Consider the following 23,120-nt stretch of genomic DNA (forward strand, 5'->3'; position numbering starts at 1 on the left):
GTCCAGGGATTTGACCCGTTCATTTGTTTTGCCCAAATCCGCGCGGATCAGATTAACATCCACCAAGATGGTATCCACTTTGTGCGCCAGGGCATCAAACTGTCTCCCAATCGAAGTCTGCAGCCCGTCGAGCGCGCCCAAGACATTCTGCAGTGAGAGCTCCGGGGCCAAGGATGAGGCAGTCTTCTGTGTGTCCGGGGACTGGCTCGGTGCACCCGGTGACCCCTTCTGCTGGGCATAGTGGTCCATGTTATTGGCTTGAGTATAGGCTCCCCGCCTGGTGGCCTTAGGCTTCGGCCGGTCCACCTCTGCTTTGCCCGACATGGTTGGCTCAAGCAAGTCGGGTCAAACAGGACTGCCCTCTCTCAGCGAGAGAGATCAGGAGTGCTCCGTCTTGCGATGGGTCGCCAGTGTGGCATGCAGAGCGTCCAAATGATAATAAAGCAGCCGTGAGCACTCCCTGGGCTGGGCAGACAACGGGCGAGAAAGTGAAAGTGAAAGGATAGGGACCTCCGTCCGGCAGTTCACACCTCGCCTGGCCGCTGTTGTTCAATTAGAGGTCGGGCATCCTGCCAACTCGAGCCCCTGGCATCCCCCGGAGATAGGCCTCAATCTTCCGCCACGCATAACTCCGGTTCCCGGTGGGCGATCCGACCTCGGGTGGCATCAATCGCCTCCCTGACAAGTCATCTACACGATGCCATGCATACAAACAGGATTAGATACAGGATAGACGAAGGAGGGCACGAGGGTCTCGGAAGCTCAAAGCTCACGCGGCCATCTTGGTCAAGCGCTAGGCTCCTCCGGACTCACTGTTTTTAAACATTTGTAGACACTCAGAAATAAGAGTGAATATCACTTGAAAGTACTTGAAATTCACAGTACAGTAAATAACCCATGAGAGCAGTGTTGTGTCTCAGGGCTACAGAGAATTGTATTTGCTCATGGAACAGCCCCAAACTGGGTAAAAAACAGAAAACTGCACAATTTAGGTACAGTTGCAGTACCTAAAACCTCAAGGAACAACGTTTGTTCCGTTGTTAAGTCAATCTGCACCAAAAATCCCTTTCGCACAGAAGGAGCTTAGAATTCTGCTGAGTCGTAACAGTCTATGGCTGCACTCAACGCTTGCAAATATTGCTACAACTCTTTGCACTCTTCGCTGTTATGTTAGGACGGTGTTGATAGGCTGGCCAATGTAACCTGAACTTCTAAAACTAGGTAATTAATCTGGGCTTCCAACTTAGACTTCAATGTAGAAATGTAAAAAAATACAATTATCATTTAGAATTATCTTATAAACATAGAGAAATATTTCGTTTGACAGACACATGGCACAATGCAAAGCTGGTGTTCAAATACTGACCTTTCACCATGAATTTGGCACTTAGAATGCTTCATTACATAATGTATCTGAACAAGACGCCCATATTTGCAACTTTTCCATTACAGCACATTCAAAGGACAAGACACTAAGGTATAAATCTTCAACTATCAGCTAGCACCGAGGAGTTAGCCAAAGGGAAATGGAAGGTGCTTTCAGTGGCCAACCTCCTTTAGACGACTGAATGTCGGTGGCATATACGGTTTAGGGCTTCATTTAACAGGAACACTAAGTTGCGACTCTTTTTGTTAAAATCAGCTCGACTTACACTAAATGGTTCTTGCTACAGGTGCAACAATGCCCCAACTTTCCTGTCCACCTTAGATAACCCAATTATCAACATCCAATTCAGAGACGTCAATTGTCCCCTTTCACAATATAGCATCCATTGGTCTTGGGTAGGGGTACACGTTACCTGGATTTTCGCTAAAACAACACGTTTTGTTGAAGATAATTCAATTAGATGAGAAAGTCGATATCCGAAATGGGAGAAAGAGTGGTTTTATTGACTGCCTTTGTTCATCTGTTTAATAGTTCATTTCTGTGGCTATGAAAACTTCTTTCTTTCGTGTAGCATAGTCACCAAATGCATGAATAAACAAAACATTTAAACAGATTATCAAAAGGAAACTTACTTAAAAAGACAGGAACTCTTAGGTGATGAGGACAGTGTAATTTGATCTCAGAAGAATTGAAAACAAGAGCAGGTTAGGAACTCTTATGGGGTCCAACCACCACTTGTAGCTGGACTAAAATCACTGCTCTAAAATTAGACAACAGAACCACCAGACTTTGCCACCACTTTTTAGAGTCAAAATCGGAGATTTTGGAAGATGAAGTAACTGTGTGTAGAGTTCATGCCTCCTTGCATCTGATCTTTTTATGTTTGATGATTGTTTCCATGCGTTTCAATACTGCGACTTCAACAGATTCAGGTGAGTTGTTTACTTTGATGCTGATAATGATTCCAATGTCTCCTTTAGCAGTTTAATGCAAAATCAAGCCAATATTGGATGTACCAGGGGCCTACACCTCCACCTCTCCCTGAAAGAGAACCACAGCCCAAGCAAATTATCAGTTTTGTAGAAATTGCTTAATCAAAGTTTCTCGGGTTTTGCTTCAAGGTCCGTTGCATTAGAGAGGCTTGGATTTTCCTTCTCCACCTTCTTCGGAGAGTGCACTGGTAGTTTTTGTACATTCTCCGGGAGCGCTGGCTGGTACCGGTACTGGTAGCCATAGGCCCGAAAATGATACGTCAGGTATTCCAACTGGTACATCAGTTGTGGATCGACAGAGTGAAAGGAAATTGTCAGATCTGAGCAGCACTGGGGGCCCTGTGAAGAAAAGGACCATAATAGTTAGTGTCCGGGATCAGAAAGACCCTGAAAGTTTCATGATAAAGAACGAATACCGGGCAATCACACATCACATGGGTCAGTTTTCCGTGTCTATTGCATTTAAAGAGATCCAAATCACTATACAAAATATTCTCTGTTTTCTGGACTTTTGAGGTATTATTCTGTGGCTAATCTTCCTCTGTAGTCTTCTCAAATTTGACTACCTATGTAGCAATCAGTATCTAGGCTTCCTGTGCTTTCATCAATAGCTATGGTTTGTGTACATTCTCTGCTGTATAGAATTCAAGAACACTAGTTGGGCTTCCTCAGCATCCACGGCCAGTCAGGCATCATCTATAGCCATTCCAACTCTTCTATTTTTAGTGTTCATATTCTACATTTCAAAAGACTACTTCATGGGCTAAGCTTCAAATACAAACTTCACAAACCAAGTTGTAGGTCCTGCCTTCATTAACTAATCTGCTGGAGAGTTCGCTGAACTTTCTATACAGCACCCACTAGCTTGTTTTCTAAATAGCTTTCACAAGCCAGACGTCCTGTATTGACTTTCGTAGCCAGTCTTCCGGTACAGCCTTCACTAACTAGTTTACACCATCTTTACTCTCTAATGGCCGCTTTCTTAAAGTCATCACAACCCTTGCTTTCTGGACTGCCTTTCGGAAGGAAGGGTTCAAAAGCAAGTCTTCAGAAGCTTAGCTACCTGTACAGTCTTCACAAAGTAGGTTCTTGTGCAGTCCTCAGTAATTCTCTTCAAGAATAACTTTCAGTAGCTGTGTACTGAGTACAATCTTCAATAGCTAAGCATCCTTCACTAGCTATTCTTCCTCTGCTCAATCGCTAGGCTTCCTGTGCATCTTCACTAGTTGGGGTTCCGGTAGTCTTCGTTAGTTAGGCTTAATGTGTGGCCATCACCAGCTAGACTACATTCAGTCTTCATTAGCCACTTTTTGTGTGAGGCCAACAGTAACTAGGATTAGGGTGTTCTATTTACTAGCTGGTCTTCATGTGAGACCAACACTAGGCAGGCTTTGAGTACGGACTTCAGTCTATAAGCTTCTGTGCACACATTAGCTAGTCCTCCAGGCCAAACTTCAAGGGCTAATCTCTCACCTAGTCTTCATTAGGTAGGTTGCACGTGGAATGTTTACAAGCGACATGTCCACATAGCCTTCAGAGGCTAATAACAGCTTTCAATAGATGAGCATTACCTGTAACCGTCATTAGCTAGACTTCCTGTACAACTTACACAAGTTATTCAAGCAGGATACGCATAAGCATAGACTAACAACAATATGGCACTAAACAAATTTAATATGCAACAGAGATCAAGTGATTTTGAATTAAGCGATAACTGATTATATTTATGACAAAAGGCACAACCTCAGCACATTGTTTTACTATTATTTAAAAAAAGGATACAATTGGATTACAGGAACTTGAATAAACAAAAAAAAACAATCAACTAAATTCACTCGACATAGATCATATTAATTGAAAGCACAGTGAAACAGCAGACCACCATCCACATTAAATATGAAACAAACATGACAGATTATCATCCCAGGTGCAATGATCATGGAAAGACCGCCCGTTTGTTTTTTGTCACCATCCGTAAACTACTGAGCAGCCGCATAAAGTACCAGGGTTAGAGATTCGCTAGCACCACCAGAAAGCAAGGGACTCACTGAGCGCATCACATGTACAGTTTGCTATGCCGTCTGAAGAATAAAAATATTTTCCATGGAAACTGAAATGAAAGCCAGCTGAAACAAATGTCCAAAACTAATTTTCCCAAGGAGGTAACAACATTCTTCAAAGGGTGAAGGACAGGTGTACAATGTGGACTAGTAACAGAGACAAAACTAACATTAAAACATCTGTAGAAAAACTTAGCAGAGACTATCTCAGATGAGTAAAATTAGTGGACAAATTTGTATCCAGAGTCTCAGGCCATATGCAACCAATTTTTGGCCTTTTCAGACTTGCTTATAATCCTGTGTTTCATACAGAACGTTTAGTGTGCCTGGAACAACAGAATCTCTAGAGAGACTCTCGGTAAGGTCCTGCTCATGTTGATGGACTGAGACAGCTCTTACATACATTCTTGAAAAACTGCTCACAGCCCTGGTCTATGTATGTTCACGTCCTACTTGACTTCTAAGTCACTGAAAGAATGCTCTTGGAAAGACTTGCCACTGTGACCTGGATGACATGTTTCTCCAACTGATCCCTTTTTTTCTCTTCAACATGACTCGTAAGGTGAAATTGGCCGCATTCCTAGCCCCATCATCAGTGTTGTGTGTAGCTTCTCTTAAGGGTCTGCACTATCACCAACACTCTACGTTGTCTACATGATACTTCTGGTAAACATCTTTGCCACCTTCAACTTGACTACCAAATGTAGCCTGGAAAATATATATCTAAAGCAACACAATTTATTGATGAAAAATGATGTACAAGCTAAAAAGGGTCAAAATCAGGATGCACCAAAACGGACTATGCCACAATGCATTGAACGTCAACATATTGTATTGAGAATAAGGAGACTCTTCAATGCTCTCGCTGATCCAGACACATTTCGTGGGCCCTCCATTACCACCATCTCAAGCCATCAGCAGCATGGGCTTTTCCTTGGAAGGCAAGCTGTTATTGAGACCAAGGGTGGACAAGGCCTAAAACGGGTGGGCAGAGCCTGCCGGTTAGCGTACCAGCTCCCACTACCTACTTAAGCCGCATGTCATTTCCGACGTGCAGCGGACGCGCGCAGTGCCAAGGGCAAGCCCGTCTGCTCCCAGCCGCGACTGTACCGCGGCCAGCGCCAGCCATGCTGCCAGTGGACCCTCTGATGATCCTAGGCAATGGTCCAGGCCTCAACTCCTAAACGTGCGAGACGGTCACTGTAAGTCTCCGGTTATCCCAGATCTCTCAGAGCCTTCTTCCCATTTCAAATGTGACTCCTGTTTATTTACTTGTTTAGCTGACTCCCCACTACCACTGTCGACTTCGCCTACTCCCTCTAGCACTTTAAAGGGGAACACTACTGACTCCCCCTCCATCAAATCCTGCTTACTTAACTGGTGTTCCTTGCCCCGCCACTCTGATGACATTTGGCTCTCCCTGGAAAGTCATGCTTGGGACCTAATGTTCTTGACCGAAACCTGGGTCAGGGACCACTGTAATCCTGACCTCACCCTAGCCATTCCTAGCAGCTAGCGGTTTGCCGGGCGAATATGGCTGGTAACAAATTGGGAGGTGGAGTTGCAGTGATCCTTCGCTCCAGCTGGGAAATACCTTATAGGAAAATCCTGAAAACCGGGCCCCTGGAAGCCATGTACTTTAGCATAACATTGGCACCAAATGTAGCAATGGTCGGAATTCTGGTCTATAGACCCCCTAATTATCTTCCCCACCGCCTACTAGAACTCTATAGTATAGCGGCTGACCTGCCGCTTAAGCATCCCCACTTAACGATTCTTGGAGATTTCAAATTGCACGTGGATGACACACATTGCACCAAAGCCTGTCAGTTAGTAGAGACTCTAGAGGGTCTAAATCTAGTCTGGTCTAGTCAGTGGCCCCCCACATCGCGCCGGTAACACGCCTTGATTTACTTTTTACTAACAACCATAACTTAGCCATAGCTTCTTCCGAATCACTTACCTGGTCCGACCATTTCTTAATTCCTTTCGACATCACACTACCTCCTCATATTTCCAATCCCCCCATTAACTTGGATTACAGAAGGCAGTGCTTTAAAATTACTAAGAATTCCATGACATTGGTGCTCTACTCCACTCCCCTTCAATTGGTAGGAGATCCAGACCCGGACTCTCTAAATTTTAACCGCTGGCTCTCCTCGGCATTAGATACTGTTACCCCCCCTAAACTCTCCCACTCCTCACGACAAAAATCGTCAGCCCTGTGGTCCGTGCAGAGAAGAGCTGCTGCAAGAAACTTGAGCGCAGCTGGAGACTAGCCTATGATCCCTCGGCTAAATTAGTCTATAGAGCCGCCATAAAAATTTTCCATTAACTCAAAACGCTCCACGATGAGAGAATACTTAATTAATAAAATTCATTCCGCTGGCAACTCAACTAATACTCTTTTCAAAATTGTCAAAGGCTTTACTAAGCCGTCTGCCATTTCGAGCGTAATCCCTCCTACCCAGGATCTCTGTAACGGATTATCTGATTTCTTCCATGATAAAATTCTGGATATTTACGGTATGTTTACCCCCCCCCCCCCCCCCCCCCCCAATCTCACTCCCTAATCCCATTCACTATTCCGGCTAACACCAACGCGTTGACCTCTTTCCACCCCACTTCTATTGATACCTCACTTCAGAAACTCCTAGCTTGCAAATCCGGTTCACCTAAGGATCCCAGTCCAGCTCAGTTCCTCAGTATTCTATCCCCTCTCCTCATCTCTCAACTTAACCAGATCTGGAACTCCTCTCTTTCTACTGGTACTTTCCCCTTAGCATGGAAACAGGCTCTTTTAGTGCCTATTCTTAAAATCTCTGATGCTGACCCTGCAATCCATAAAAACTTTCGACCTATCTCTCTCTTACCTGTTCCAGCTAAAGTTCTGGAAAAACTAGTACAGGAACAACTTTCCAGTTATTTGGAATCTTGACATCTTTTCCATGACTCCCAGTCCGGGTTTAGAGCCGGCTATAGCACTGAGACCACCCTTCTCGAGGTCTCGGAGACTATATGGGAATGTGTGGATTCAGGCAAAGCTACCATATTAGTGCTTTTTGACGCGGCATTCAACGCGGTCGCTCATTCAATCCTACTAGAGAGACTCCACAATGTCGGGATCCAGGGCATTGTGCTGTCTTGGATTCAGTCCTACCTCTGCTGCCAAACTCAAAAAGTCTCTCTGTATCCTTTTGTCTCCGAAGAGAAACCCTTGAGTTGTAAGGTGCCTCAGGGATCTGCTCTGAGCCCCCTCTTTTTTAATGTCTACCTCTCCCCCCTGGCGGCACTGGTAGAATCCTGTGGGGTGAGAGCGATCTCTTTTGCCGACGACACCCAATTGGTGTTTTCTTTTGAAGATTACTCCGAGGCGGCATTCTCTAATTTTCAACACTGCCTGAGCAACATCTCTTCATGGATGTCTTTGAATATTCTCAAGCTCAACTCGGACAAAACCGAGGTTCTCTTTTTCAACCAAATTAGCCCTCTTTCCCCGTCGCTGTGGTGGCCATCAGTGCTCAATCCTCCTCTGATCCCTGTGGACTCGGCCAGGAACATTGGGTTCCGTTTTGATAATGAGCTGTCTTGTAAATCCCAAATCAGTCAGGTGTCCTCATCCTGCTTTGGTAAACTTCATATGCTCCGTAAAATTCTCCATCTTCTCTCCATGGAGTCCCGCCGGACTGTCATCCATGCCTTGATTACCTCTCATCTTGATTACGCAAATAGTCTCTATCTCGGGGCACCAGCCTACTTGATCCGACGTCTACAGATTATTCAGAACGCAGCGGCCAGACCGATATGCAAAATGGGTGGCAGAGCCTTTGCAGTGATCACTGCCAAACTTTGGAACAGCCTGCCTCTCTCCCTTCGCACTACTGAGTCAGAAACCATTTTTCGACGTATCCTAAAGACCTGTTTTTTTTCCAGCACCTAGATCCCTCCTGGTTCCCACTTCTGCCATCTGTCATAGCGCCGGGACACCCCCGTCGTGGGTAGCTGTGAGCTCTATAAACTTCCAAATAAATAAGGTAACAAAACACACATTATAAAGGCATGGCAATTCATGCAGTGGGTTCCTCCCTGCGTACTCTTTTCCACTTCCACTCCGTTCCAAGGTTGTTTTTTTCTTACAATTTGGAAGTTCCTAAAGACACATCTAAGCATTTTAATTGACTCACATTTAACTGTTGTGGTCACACTGTCTCACTTCTAACATCTCAATGTTTTTGTAAATTAGTAACCTATTGAAGAAGTCTGTCCCCCTCTCTTTCAGCATAAAAGAGACTTTTAGTTTTTTGAGAGTTACATAAAAACATTAACATGTTCCATCATGTAAGTCATTACAAAGCATGCTGTGTGTCCTAAATTAAATGTATCATCCACAGACTTTTCGAAATGAAAGATTATGAAGGCTGCAGCTGCATCCATGTCCTACTGCTGGTCACTAACTCTCACTGCGTCTATGTACACTGTCAATGTTCTCTTAGTAGTGTGCACAGTAAGTCGGACAGGCCTATAAAACAGTCTGACAATGCCTGAAGGGCCAATATGACAGGTCAGTGAATGGGCTGGTTTTGTAACTTTGTGTAGGTTGAGTTTTGAGATGTGGTGGGCTAGTTTTGTAGCTGTGTGTGGGACAGTGCTGTGAACATCCTTTTATAATTACCATAATGCAGCAGGAAGATTTACTGCGCAATCAATCAATCAGGTGACTTGTAAAAAGCAACTACTCACCGAAAGGTTCTGAAGGCACTGGGGGAGGGTGTAGGGCACTGGTAATCTGTCAAAAGGCACTGTGGTTCAGTCAAAGAGCCAAGTATTGAGGTCCTACCTGAATTGAGGCAGTGACGGTGATTGCCTGAGGTGGAGAGGCAGGGCATTCCAGGTCCTTTCTGCAAAATAGAAGAAGGATTTTCTTCCTGCTGTGGTCTTGCGGATATGTGGGACGGCGGCCAGGGCCAGGCGGAGGTCTCTGGTCGGTGTATAGAATATGAGGCGGTGGTTGAGGTACACAGGTCCCACATTGTGTACGGCTTTGTAGGTGTGTGTGAGGAGCTTGAAGTTGATTCTTTTGTTGACTGGGAGCCAGTGGAGGTTCAGTAGGTTGCACTGGATGCAGAGAGAAGAGCTGGGTGGACACCTCACAAGTTGTGTAAAGAACTGCATCATGTAGTATTGGGTTTGCTGTGGTGCAGTTTAATTAGAAACAAATTCTTAATTGCCAACCGGCCCACCATGGCTGCTGCACGCAAACCTTCTCTCCATTTCCCACTCTCCAACTACATCATGCCCCTGGTTGCGCGGGCATTGAATTTGTCCATGAATGCTATTGCCAATTGCCACTTTAAGTTCTAGCAGCAGACTGGATGTGAATGGAGGGGCTACTGGGCAAATATGCTAGGTCGGTTGACTATGCAATGCAAACTTGAAATAGCTGTGCAATTTTTGTAGGGGTATGAAGGGAGAGATGAAGAGCCTGTCGAGTTCTGTCTTGCAGTACTGCATAGGGGTACTACAAAAAGGCGAAGGAGTTGCTGAGCCAGGAAGAAAAAGAAAATGTTGCTTGATGTATATTTTCTTCCTTTCCCAGCTAAAGTTCTTAAATGTTTTACAAAACTATTCTCTAGTGTTAATTGGAAGCTCTTTATCAACGGTCCACCATCTCTACTGCAACAGCCTCCACAATGGAATCCCTAAGAAATAAGTATCCTATCTCCAAAGGATCAAGATCAATTATGCTCCACATTCTGTTTGACCTGAAACATGGCCATATCACACAGCTTCACTATAAAGGAAAGAGCAAATTTCAAAATCAGCTACCTCGTCCACAAAGTCTTACATAGCTGAGCTCTGAATTACCTATCATAGTTTTTTTTTCAAATATCTTCCCCAGCAGATGTTTAATATACCCTAAACGTAGCTCGCCAGCCATCCCTACAACTTGACAAGAAATTCAAAAGAAATACTTTTCACATGTGAGATTTATTCCTATGGAAATCTCGGTATTTGTCTCTACACATGGAAGCTGTTTATTTCAAATTCAGGCGGTCGCTAAAAACGTGTTTCTACAAGCAGACATGTGGTTAGCCCTCACAGTGCTTGCCTCTGTTGTGCTTCTTTCCTCTGGCCTGTTGGTCTGAAGGCTAAAACAGATGCCCATCCCTTTATCCAGCAAGCTCATAACCAAGGCAGTTTCAACTTTCTAGCCAACATCCATGGTTGATTTATTACTTCCTCTGATATTCAGATCAGGATTTCTGCTGGGAGCTGCTAAGGATGAGTCAGAAATTGTGGAATGTAGGTTGAGGTACAGTCCTTGTGAGTGAGCTGGGACATTGACTACTAGGGAGAAGCTAATAATGTTTATTTCTTAAATTATATTTTGACTACACAATTGGAAGGTTCATCTGCACTGATATTTAGTTATTGGATGGACTATGCCAATCTATGGCTGTAAGGCACACTTCAATGGTGGTGACATGCATAGAGGCATATAAGAGGGGCCATTGAGAAAGTAAGGGGTTCATCCACACATGTCAATAACGAAACACCACATTAAACCACTTCCCTATCTGATGCCTTCTTTCTTTTCTCCTCCTTGCCTCTACCCCCAACTTTTACATCTCTGTGGGAGCCGGCCTCGTGGCGTGGTCCTGTTTCCCCGCGCTAAGCCGCACAAGGTCCCATGCACATCGGGACTCCTCCATTTTGGATTGCACGTCACTCCACGTGACCACCTGTATGACCCTGCTCTACCCGGCCTCGGTCCCAGCGAGGCCCGACATCGAGACGCCAACCCCTGGCCCGGGGGATACCACGTGAGCCCTTCCCACTCCCGGCGGAGGGCAGTATCGATGGGACCCCCAACCGTCTCCCCACACATAGGTGTGACCGCCCCCCAGCTCTCTGGGGCCTGGCGCCTCTCCTGCTGGGCGTCTGGCCGCTCCCTACCCGGCCTCTCCGCCCCCTCCGGGCGCAAGGGTCCGGACATCAAAGGGCTCCCGTCCTATATCTGGGGCGACCCGACAACAGGGCAGTAGTTGTATCCTGGAGTCAAGAGCCCTGCTGATCGGATCGCGGCTGACCCTACGGAAGAAGACTCACCCTGAACCACCACTGGAGCCCTGCTGACGGCGTCGCGGCTCCACCGTGCTTAAAGACCTTCACGAACCTTGGGGCCCTGCTGACGTTGTCGCGGCCCGACCTTGTTGAACCTTACCACCAGAGCCCAGCTGACCTCGTCGCGGCTCGACCGAAGCGGAACTACCATCCGAGCCCTGCAGACGACGTCGCGGCTCTCCACGTCCGAGCCGCTCTGAGACCAGCATCCAAGGTCTGGCGCAGAGCCTCCTGTGCCTGGCTGGCACTAAGACTGTCCCGCTACCCTTCCCTCTTGAACGAACATTGAGACTCTGATAGGATCCCTCGATCCCTCTGTAAATATTGCACGCATTGCTCCCGATAAAGAATCTAATCTTGCAACTACTACTGAGTCCTGTGTGGTGGTGTTACTGGGCCTAGTACGAACATAGGAGAAAGACCTCCCTGAGGGGGCTTCTCAGCGGCGCTCGGCTATAACCTTTGCGGTAGGAGGGTGTCCGGAATAGTCTCCCCGACTACCCGGTGGGCCTCCCTCCAACATTTGGTGGCCAGCGACGGGATCCGAGCAAACGCAATCGTACAAGCAAGTAACGCAACCACTGCCTGACCAGACGAAGAGAGAAAAAGGGAACCATGGATGGCCAAGAAGCAACCGTGGCCGCAACCTTCCAGTTGGAGAAACTGGAGGAATACACACACAAGGAACTCAAACAATTCTGCAAAGACAAAGGGATCCCAACCACAGGATTGGGCACCAAGGAGGAAATGCAGAAAGCCTTGAAAGCCTGGGCAGAACCCGAAACCCCTCCACCCAGAGCCGAAGGGACCGCGGCCCGGGACGGAAACCTGCCAACCACGACCCCGACAAACGGGGAGCGAACCACCCCAGACACCAGCCTTTCCCCCGAAGAGATCCGAGAACGGGAAAGGGCCCGGACCCACGAAATGGACCTTACCCGACTCCGGCTGGACGGGGAGCTCCTACTGGCGGAGAAAAAGATAGCCCTGGAGCAACTACGACTACAGGAAGAAATCGAGGAGAAGAAAAGGCATCGGGAGCTAGAGGAGAGACGGCTAACCCTCGAGCACGAGAGGAGCCTTAAAGAACTTGAACTAAAAGCTAAAACTGGGGAGACCAGCAACCCCGGAGGCCGGGACGCCCTGCCCCCGACCGAGCCAAAGGTTCACATCCCTAAGGATGTCGTCAAGGAATACTATAAAAATGACGACATCCAGCAATGGTTCCGAGCGTACGAAGTCGCCATGACCTCCCATCGGGTACCCCGGAAGGATTGGGGCGCCGGCCTATGGGGGAGGTTCCTCAGCGAGGGGCGAGATACCCTGCTGCAACTCCCCGATGCAGTGATGACCTCATACGATCACATGAAGGAAGCCCTACTCACACGCTACGGACTGTCGGCCGAGATGTACCGGCAACGCTTCCGGGACTGCAAGAAGATCCCCGGCACCACATGGGTCGAATACGTGGACTTCTTCAGCCGAGCGTTGGAAGGATGGATCAAAGGGAGCAAGGTCACCTCATATAACGAACTGTTCGACCTCATTGTCTGGGAGCACCTCGCCAACAACTGCTTTGTGGAACTAAGGCAGCACCTCCTGGACAGTAAACTGACCGAGCCCTGGAAGCTCGCCGCCGAAGCAGACCGATGGGTCAACACCCGGGTCCCCCGGAACCCCGTGGGGGACTACCAACGGAGCACCACGGGCCCTCCCCGCCAGCGCGGCAGAGGAGGGGGGTCCCACTGCAGTCGAGAATTCCCAGCCGGGCCGCCCAGAAGCCCGCCACGAGGTCAAGCAACCAACCACCCTTCCCCGACCCAGGGCCGAAGAGGGACCCCTATCGCCCGGTCTGGACCGCGACCGACGGTAACCTGCTTCGGATGTCAGCAGGCCGGCCATTATGCAAGTGACCCGGCTTGCCCCGTGAACCGGCGGAACGGGACCACGGGGCCACCTCCCCGACAAATTGCCGCCACAGCCCTGGGGGAGGGAGAGGACGAGGAGGAGAACCACGACGACGGGTCCCCCGAGTGGGAACCAGCTGCCATGTCGCTTGTGTGCCTAGGCTCCCGAGAGATGGTGCCCCGCGCCACCATCCCCAGCAACACCCAGAAGTACCAACAGTGGGTCACCATCGATGGGCGAAGGGCCGAGGCCCTCCGGGACACTGGGGCCAGTGTGACCGCTGTCCGCTGCCATCTGGTGACCCCCGAACAGATCCTACCACATGTCCTCTGCCCTGTTCGGACCGCCGACAACACCGAGAGCATGTGCCGGATGGCCCAAATCCCCTTTGAGTGGGGAGGAGTGTCCGGCACCCTAAAAGTGACTGTCCGCGACGACGCCCCGGTGGACTGCCTCCTGGGGAACGACCTAGAGAGCTCCCCCTGGGCCCAGGTGGAGCGCCGAGAGCATCTGGGGATGCTAGGACTACCCGAGTGGGCCTGCGCCACCACTCGGTCCATGACCGTCCAGCTAGCTGCGGCCCCGGACCAACCGGCGGGCCCCGAACCATCCACCTCCGCCGGCCCGGAGGAACCTAACGAGGAGGCCGGGCCACCCGAACTTTCTTCCAACGAGGCCGCTCTCCTCAGCGAGATCCCCGAGCTGGCTCAGTGGCGCCACGACGGGGGCCCCACCCGTGAACAATTCCAGCAAGAACAGAAGGGCTGCCCGTCCCTCGAGGGGGCCCGACAGCAGGCGGCCGCCCAGGCTGCGGGGGACCCCTCGGGAACCCACTGGGTCTATTGGGACAATGACTTATTGTATAGCGAGCAGAAAGTCGCCGAACTAGGGGCCAGCCGGGTGCTGGTGGTCCCCCTCCAATTTCGAGAATTCCTCTTGAACCTGGCACATGACGTGCCCCTCGCCGGACATCTCGGGCGAGACAAGACTTACAGCCGCCTCGTGACCCATTTCTATTGGCCCCGAATGAGACGAGATGTGGACCAGCACTGCCGGTCCTGCCCGACCTGCCAAGCTAGCGGGAAAGCCCCCCTGCAGCCATTCCCAGCCGTCCACACCCCGTTCGAGCGAGTGGGGATAGACATCGTGGGGCCCATTCGACCCCCGAACCGCCCTGGGCCACCGCTTCATCCTGGTACTGGTCGACCACGCCACCCGGTACCCAGAAGCTGTCCCCCTCCGAACTGTGACCGCTCCAGTGGTGGGCCGGGCCCTAATGGGCATCTTCTCCTGGGTGGGGTTCCCCCGAGAGGTGGTGAGCGACAGGGGGACGAACTTTATCTCGAAGTACATGAGATCCCTCTGGCAACAATGTGGGGTCACCTATAAGTTCACCACCCCTTACCACCCCCAGGGGAACGGACTGGTCGAGCGGTTCAACCGAACCCTGAAGGGGATGATCAAGGGCCTGGAAGAGCCCCTCAGGAGGAGATGTGATGTCCTGTTGCCCTGCCTCCTGTTCGCCTACCGGGAGGTACCACAGAAATCCCTGGGCTTCAGCCCCTTCGAACTGTTGTATGGGCACCCCGTCCGAGGGCCCCTCAGCCTGGTCAAGGAAGGTTGGGAGGCGAACGTCCAAAGTGCCCCGCCCGACGTCTACCGGTACCTCCTGACCCTGCGGAACCAGACTCGAAAGTTCTGTGCCCTGGCAGAAGCCAACCTTGAAGCCAGCCAAGAAGATATGAAACGCTGGTATGACGAGAATGCCTCAGCTGTCGAGTTTGAGCCGGGCCAGCAAGTCTGGGTCATGTCCCCCGTGGACCCCTGCGTCCTGCAGGACAAGTGGACCGGGCCCTTCAAGATAGTTGAAAGGAAGAGCCCCGTCACGTACCTGGTCGACATGGAGTCCCCGAGGAACCCCCTCAGGGTCCTGCACGCCAACCGGCTCAAGCCCCATTTTGCCCGAACTGAACTAAGCTTACTACTGGCTACCGACGATGGGGGTGAAAGTGACTCCGAGCCCCTACCAGACCTCCTGGGGACCTCGAGCCAAGACGGCTCCTTGGAGGGCGTCCACCTCTCCGCCACCCTGACACCGGAACAGCGCCATGATTGCCAGAAGCTACTGCAGCCCTTCGCTGCCCTCTTCTCCCTCACGCCTGGGGTAACCCCCTGGTGCGTCCACGACGTGGACACGGGGGATAGCCCCCCTGTACGACACCGCGCTTATAGAGTGCCTGACCGAGTCCGAGCCTGCATAAAGACCGAGGTCGCCAAGATGCTCGCCCTCGGAGTCATCGAGCCTTCCGACAGCCCGTGGGCCAGCCCGGTAGTCTTGGTGCCGAAGGCCGCCGCCCCCGCACGGCCCCCGAACTCAGATTCTGTGTCGACTACCGGGGCCTGAACGCAGTTACCAAGACCGACGCCCACCCCTTGCCACGAGCCGATGAGCTGATTGATCGCTTAGGGGCCGCCCGCTACCTAAGCACCTTTGATCTCACCGCTGGGTACTGGCAGATCAAGCTCACTCCCGGCGCACAAGAACGATCAGCTTTCTCTACCCCCGATGGCCACTACCACTTCCGGGTGATGCCCTTCGGCATGAAGAACGCCCCGGCGACCTTTCAGAGACTAGTAAATAAGGTCCTGGCCGGTCTCGAAGCCTTCAGCGCGGCCTACCTCGATGACATTGCTGTCTTCAGCGACCACTGGGCCGCGCACCTAGGACACCTGGGGGAAGTCCTGGCCGCTCTCCAAAGAGCCGGGCTCACAATTAAGGCCAGCAAGTGCCAGATCGATCAAGGATCTGTGACCTATTTGGGCCACCAGGTGGGGAGTGGCCAGGTGGCCCCCCTCCGGCTAAAAGTGGACGCCATCCAGGCGTGTGAGCCCCCCGCCACCCAAACCGCTGTCCGGGCATTCGTAGGCCTCACAGGCTACTACCGGCGCTTCATAAAGGATTACGGCAGCATTGTGGGCCCCCTTACGGAACTCACCTCGAAAAAACAACCCAAGGTGGTGCACTGGACGCCCCGCTGCCAGACCGCGTTTGATGCTCTCAAAGCGGCCATGTGCGCTGCCCCGGTGCTACAGGCCCCCGACTACAGCAAGGAATTTGTGGTCCAGACCGATGCCTCGGAGTACGGGGTCGGGGCAGTCCTCTCCCAGCTGGACGCCAAGGGCCTCGACCGACCGGTGGCCTTTATCAGCCGCCGACTGCTGCCGCGAGAACAGAGGTGGAGCACCATCGAGAGGGAGGCCTTCGCTGTGGTATGGGTTCTCAAGAAGCTCTGGCCCTACCTTTTCGGTACCCACTTCAGGGTCCAGACTGACCACCGGCCCTTGCGGTGGCTCATGCAAATGCGGGGCGAGAACCCCAAACTGTTACGCTGGTCCATCTCGCTGCAAGGGATGGACTTCACTGTAGAACACCGGCCCGGCAACGACCACGCCAATGCTGACGGCCTGTCCCGGTTCTTCCGCCTCGGCGAGAACCCCCAAGAAGATGGGTGACTCTCCCTGCCTTCAGCTGGGGGGGACGCGTGTGGGAGCTGGCCTCGTGGCGTGGTCCTGTTTCCCCGCGCTAAGCCGCACGAGGTCCCATGCACATCGGGACTCCTCCATTTTGGATTGCACGTCACTCCACGTGACCACCTGTATGACCCTGCTCTACCCGGCCTCGGTCCCAGCGAGGCCCGACATCGAGACGCCAACCCCTGGCCCGGGGGATACCACGTGAGCCCTTCCCACTCCCGGCGGAGGGCAGTATCGATGGGACCCCCAACCGTCTCCCCACACCTAGGTGTGACCGCCCCCCAGCTCTCTGGGGCCTGGCGCCTCTCCTGCTGGGCGTCTGGCCACTCCCTACCCGGCCTCTCCGCCCCCTCCGGGCGCAAGGGTCCGGACATCAAAGGGCTCCCGTCCTATATCTGGGGCGACCCGACAACAGGGCAGTAGTTGTATCCTGGAGTCAAGAGCCCTGCTGATCGGATCGCGGCTGACCCTACGGAAGAAGACTCACCCTGAACCACCACTTGAGCCCTGCTGACGGCGTCGCGGCTCCACCGTGCTTAAAGACCTTCACGAACCTTGGGGCCCTGCTGACGTTGTCGCGGCCCGACCTTGTTGAACCTTACCATCAGAGCCCAGCTGACCTCGTCGCGGCTCGACCGAAGCGGAACTACCATCCGAGCCCTGCAGACGACGTCGCGGCTCTCCACGTCCGAGCCGCTCTGAGACCAGCATCCAAGGTCTGGCGCAGAGCCTCCCGTGCCTGGCTGGCACTAAGACTGTCCCGCTACCCTTCCCTCTTGAACGAACATTGAGACTCTGATAGGATCCCTTGATCCCTCTGTAAATATTGCACGCATTGCTCCCGATAAAGAATCTAATCTTGCAACTACTACTGAGTCCTGTGTGGTGGTGTTACTGGGCCTAGTACGAACATAGGAGAAAGGCCTCCCCAAGGGGGCTTCTCAGCGGCGCTCGGCTATAACCTTTGCGGTAGGAGGGTGTCCGGAATAGTCTCCCCGACTACCCGGTGGGCCTCCCTCCAACAATCTCCTTTTCCCTCTCTCATTCTCTGCTCATCTTCCTGTTTCTATATTCGCCTCTCTTTACCCTCATCCCCTGTTTCTCCTCTCCCTACTGCCATACGTGCATTTATGATGGCAAAAGTGCTCCATCAAGCGAGCGAAAGGGAAGAGAACAGGTAAACTGCTCCACTGCCCACTTCTTTCTGGGTAGCCTTGGCAGGGTATTCAACTCTTTGGCACGGGATGCCCAGACACAAGGGTGGCAGACTGGAGGAGCCACAGTAGGGAGGGGGGGGGTGATCCCCCCCAAATGTCCCTAATAGCTTGTCACAATCAGGGAGGATGAGGCATACGACAAGAATACAACCACAGACAGCACTACACTTGCCATACTGTTTGCCAGGTACCCTAGGCCATGCTTCCAACCGCAGCTACTGTTGACCACTTTCTGGGGCCTGTGACTATAGAAGATGCAGCCTAACACAAGAATGGATACAAGCCTTATAAGGTGGCATGGTTTCTGAACACTCAGCTTGCTCCAAACTGCCCCTTCACTCCACACAATATTTTCTGAGGATTAAATCTGCCCTGGCTATACTATCCAGTCTCTGAGCTGGGCACGCCTTGGCCCATCAATCCAAGACTACATAGTCTGCATGCTGTTTTTCAAGGGCCATCGTACAGGGACAGCACTGACTTCTGCTCTTTCCTGAGTCGGCCAGCCATCACCTGATCCACATGCAGTAAGTTCAAAGACATATTCCCCAAAATTACACTAGGTACTTATTCTACTGTTGATTCCCCCATACACGACTGACTTGTCATTTTGTTTTTATTTAGCCATGATAAAAGAAGGTTTCTAGTCTAATTCCAGGTGACTTGGAAGGCGTGGAGTGTGCCATCCACCCATGTGCTCTGCCTCTGCTTTCCATTTATCGAGATACCCTAAAAAAACGGGCTTGATGTATCAAAGGGTTTTCCCATCCTTGGCCTATTGGAAACAACTTTAGTACATATGGGTCTATATTTGCTAGGCTAGTGCATTTTGCAAGGAAAGCTGGTTTAAGGGTTAAGATACCTGCGGGTGTAAGAAACTCTATTATTATTTGGGGTAGGAGATTGCCCACCTCAAGGAATGATCACAATTCTTGTCAGAGTGAACCCTTAAAGTTACTAAATTAAGTGGAGCTCAACCCTGTGGTAGCTATTGCACAGACCAAATAGGCTTAACTTAGGGCAATGTGTAAAGTATTATGCAGTATCAAAACAGTAATAAAGTCAAAATGTCAAACATTAAAAAGCCCAAAATGAATCAGAAAAATATAGTAAAATGTACAGAAATGACAACAACATGACAAACATCCAATATGGTGAACCGGAAAAATGGATTTTTAAAGTTTTAAGTACAGATAGCACCAATAAGCACTAGCCGCCAATGATAGTCTGATTCCTTAGACCGGACAATTTCAATTTCAGGCTGACCATGATAGAGCACAAGTTGGATACACCAACCAGGTTAATCCCAGACAAAGAATTTACCACCTGACAGTCTATTAATTCCCACATTTTCAGTGTTTTGGGTGAATCTTTACTGGGTCACTTCTATGGCTCACAGGACTTCAGGGACAACACTTAGGGGCCAGGACTCATTCGAGCAGAGGCAATCAGCTACTGATAAGCTAGGCACTCAAGGTAAAAAGGCCTTTTGCAGCTTATTGTCTCCCAGTAGCCACAAAAGAGGTTGGTCAACTGACACTTGAAGTCCACTTCTTTGTTAGCGGTACAAGAGGAAGCATGTTCCTTCCTTCAGTACTTCACGCAGGTCACAGACAGCAGGTTCAATCCTCTTCTTATATTCCACAGGTCCATAAAGTATTCGGAAGTTGGTGCCTGGCACCAACTTGTGGGTGAGTGTGACTCCTGGACACTCCCCAGCCAAAGAGTACCAAGTCTCCAGGGTCAACCTTACCCACTTTCTTTGTAGTTCCTGTTTGCTTTACTACAAACAGGCCCAAAATGCCATATGTCAGGGCATTTTCTAGATGGCGAAAGATTTTGGCCATATTAAACTTCGGCTCTGAGGGTGTGTGTGTGGTAAATCACCAGTGGACTCACACAACTAACACTAAAATCCAGATTGAAGCAGGCACGGTACCTACAACAAACCAAGAGACACAAGTAGGGCCCTTCAGCAACCAGACAGGGACTACTCAAGAATTGTTTTGGGATCCTTTTCTCTCTGATTCTAGTATGCCCCAAATGTTACATGTGGCTCAATAGACCTGTCAAGGAAGATATGACAGTGTGGTGTCACAGGATGCTAACAGCTGCCACTCTGAATATTCTGAGCGTTCAGCGGAGACAATTCTGCCAATTCAAGTCAGCCTATTGTTTGCACCTGAAGGCATGCTGACAGAAATTGGAAAGCTATTGCAAATTAGCCTTCTAACATCTCAGACAATTAAGGGGTACATTTCTAAAAGTTACTTTACCCTAATATTTATTAAAATCACTTCACCATTAAGTTGGATTTTTAATCACTATTAAAAATAGTGGCTTAATTTTTTCTATCTGGACTCATTCCATACAGCATAGAATTTAGATCTGCTTTTCTACACAGGACAGCTAGACCTACAACAGTGAAAATAGTTTTGAGGCCTTGTCCCTGTAGGGACTAGTTAATATTAATTTTCTACATGTCCCACTTTTAAATAACAAGCACCCTACCTTGTGGTCTAGAAGGCTGACAGCGGTATTTAAAAGAAACCTTTACCTAGCAAAAAGGGTTATTTTAACAGGTCACATTGCAGGTTTTACACTGTAGTAATCAGTCTACAATGGTAGGCCTGGAGCCATGTTTTCTTTTATCACACTAATGGGTGACACAATAAGTACTGCAGTCCAAAGGTGACAGTTAACCTTTTATGCCATGGGTGTATTTCCGCACAATATACTATGGCCTTATAGAAAAGTTAAACATGACAATTAGGGATTAGCCAATTTCAATTGCGCCGCGGCGCCGCCTTCTTCTCGGGAACGTCGCAATGCTGTGTCAGCATCGCAGTTACACTCCGCGACTCTTATGTCTAGTCAGGCACGCTGCAGTACAACGCAGCGGCCCGTTCATGATCATTAGTACACAGTAGGAACACCGCAGCTCCAATTTTGGAGCTTCAGCTTCCAGTACTTCTATGGGGCATATTTTCACTCACCTTTACCCCATTTCACTGCAGCTTCCAGTATATTCTCCTGGTGACATCCTGTTACTTCTTCTTCCCATGAGGCCTCAGTCCTGTTTCCCAGAGGGCCTTGGGAAGGTTCTTTGTTTTACCCTTTCCAAGATGCTGACCTTTCCTATTCCTTACGTTTCCTTTTCCCTATCCAAGCTGGCAACTGCTTATTTCCCGTTACATCACTTCCTGGTACATCACTTCCTGTTACATCACTTCCTGCCTATGGGTATGTAAGGGGCTGAAATCTTCATTGCCTTGCATTGCAACACTCCTTGCTCCTGCTGTTGTGTCCTCGCTCCTGTTGGTGACCTTTGCTCCTGCTTGGTGTATTTTTGCTTCCTGTTGGTGCACTTTTGTTTCCGGTTGGCGCTTCCTGTGTACTTTGGATTCCTTTAACCTACCACTCCAATTTGGAATTCTTGCCTTCTATTCTCGCTCTTTTTCGCAGAGGTCTAGAAGAAGACATTAAAGATGAACTGGTGCATTCTCCTTGTGCAGAAACCATGACTGATCTGATGGATTTAGCATTGTCAATTGAACATCGTCTCAATGAACGTCGATTGGAAAGGCGAAAATCACATGTCCATCAACATACAGGAACGACGCGACCTGGTACTCGTAGAACAGAACCTCCCTTTGACAAGAGAAGAACCAATGCAAATAAGTCTGACCAGAGGACCACTGTCTGAGGCTGAACGAGAATACAGGAGAAAACAAGGACTGTGCCTATATTGCGGAGTTTCTGGTCATATGATTCGCAATTGTCCTACACGTCTTTCGAGGCAGTCGAAAAACGCCAGATCACGTCCTCTGTAAGAAGGGAGAGGACGGCATGGTTTGGAATTCTTGTCGTTCATTCTCCACTCCTTGCTGGTGTTTGCTCTTATATGTGGGTTCTTTCCTTCCTTTCCATTCCTGCATTCTCGGCCTTCAACAGAGGTTTTTCCCTACGGGGTTTTTTCCTCTTGGGTCTCCTTTTGGAAGGCACAGTCTGCTCTGGCTTTTCATTGTCGGCAGCACAGTGGATACCAGAAAGAGTCGCCCTTACCTTGGACAGACCAGAATCCTCAAGAACCGAAGTGGAGAACCTCTCCAACATGCCAGAACTGGTAAGAACATTACAAGTCATGACAATTTCTCAAAATTTTAGAGGGGAGAGCAAATACCTTCGCACTGGATAGAAGTGTCCCAGTGTGCAGAGTCTGAGAAGCAGCAATAACATGAGATCCAGCAAAAAGATGAAAAATCGGGGGTGACCACACAGAAAAGACGGAGTTCCAACAGTAGGCACCCATTCACCTATTGCTATAATTCTTCTAATACACTGCTCAGGTTGTTAGCACACTTTCAAAAAAGATAGGTTTGTAATCTGCTGCTTACGGATTTGAATAGTTGTAATAAAATCTTGGAGGATTACTGTCCTTATTACAAAGCACTGTGTGTAATGTGTATATCACCTTTTCGAAGCCAGAATAGGTTGACATATTCACCCACAGTTATGAGGGGCTTAGTAGAGGTAGAAAAGTGGAACAAGAAGAGAGAAATAGGGAGAAAGGACCAAAGGAATGAAGGTGTATTGTGAATGCTTTTTATCTCTATGAAGCCAGTGTTGAGGAACAAACAGCATTTTGTGAATAATTTTTTTGACAGGGAAGGAAAGTAATGATTTCCTCCACTCTACTCCATAACACATAACTCCAATCTACACCACTCCACACCACTCTACTTCACGTCACTCTATGCCACTCCACACCACTCTACTCTGACACACAACTCTACGCCACAACACTACTCCACTCCGCGACTCTACTCCACTAGACAACACTCCACTCAATGACATTCTACTCCATTCGACGACAATCTACTCCACTTTATGTAAC

The 23,120-nt window shown here is 49.7% G+C and overlaps 1 protein-coding gene across 1 annotated transcript in view; it reads right to left on the reverse strand.

Moving 5' to 3' along the window:
* Positions 1 to 1,870: 1,870 nt before the first annotated feature.
* The window catches only part of LOC146856431 (glycoprotein-N-acetylgalactosamine 3-beta-galactosyltransferase 1-B-like), a 189,907-nt gene continuing 168,657 nt past the window's right edge, over positions 1,871 to 23,120 (reverse strand). The window contains exon 3 of the mRNA XM_085654580.1: positions 1,871 to 2,718. Within this exon, the coding sequence (XP_085510706.1) occupies positions 2,482 to 2,718 (237 nt within the window). The 3' untranslated portion in view covers positions 1,871 to 2,481. The remainder of the gene's footprint in view (positions 2,719 to 23,120) is intronic.

This window comes from Triturus cristatus, chromosome 4_1 (assembly GCF_964204655.1).
Source record: "Triturus cristatus chromosome 4_1, aTriCri1.1, whole genome shotgun sequence".
NCBI classification, from domain to species: domain Eukaryota; kingdom Metazoa; phylum Chordata; class Amphibia; order Caudata; family Salamandridae; genus Triturus; species Triturus cristatus.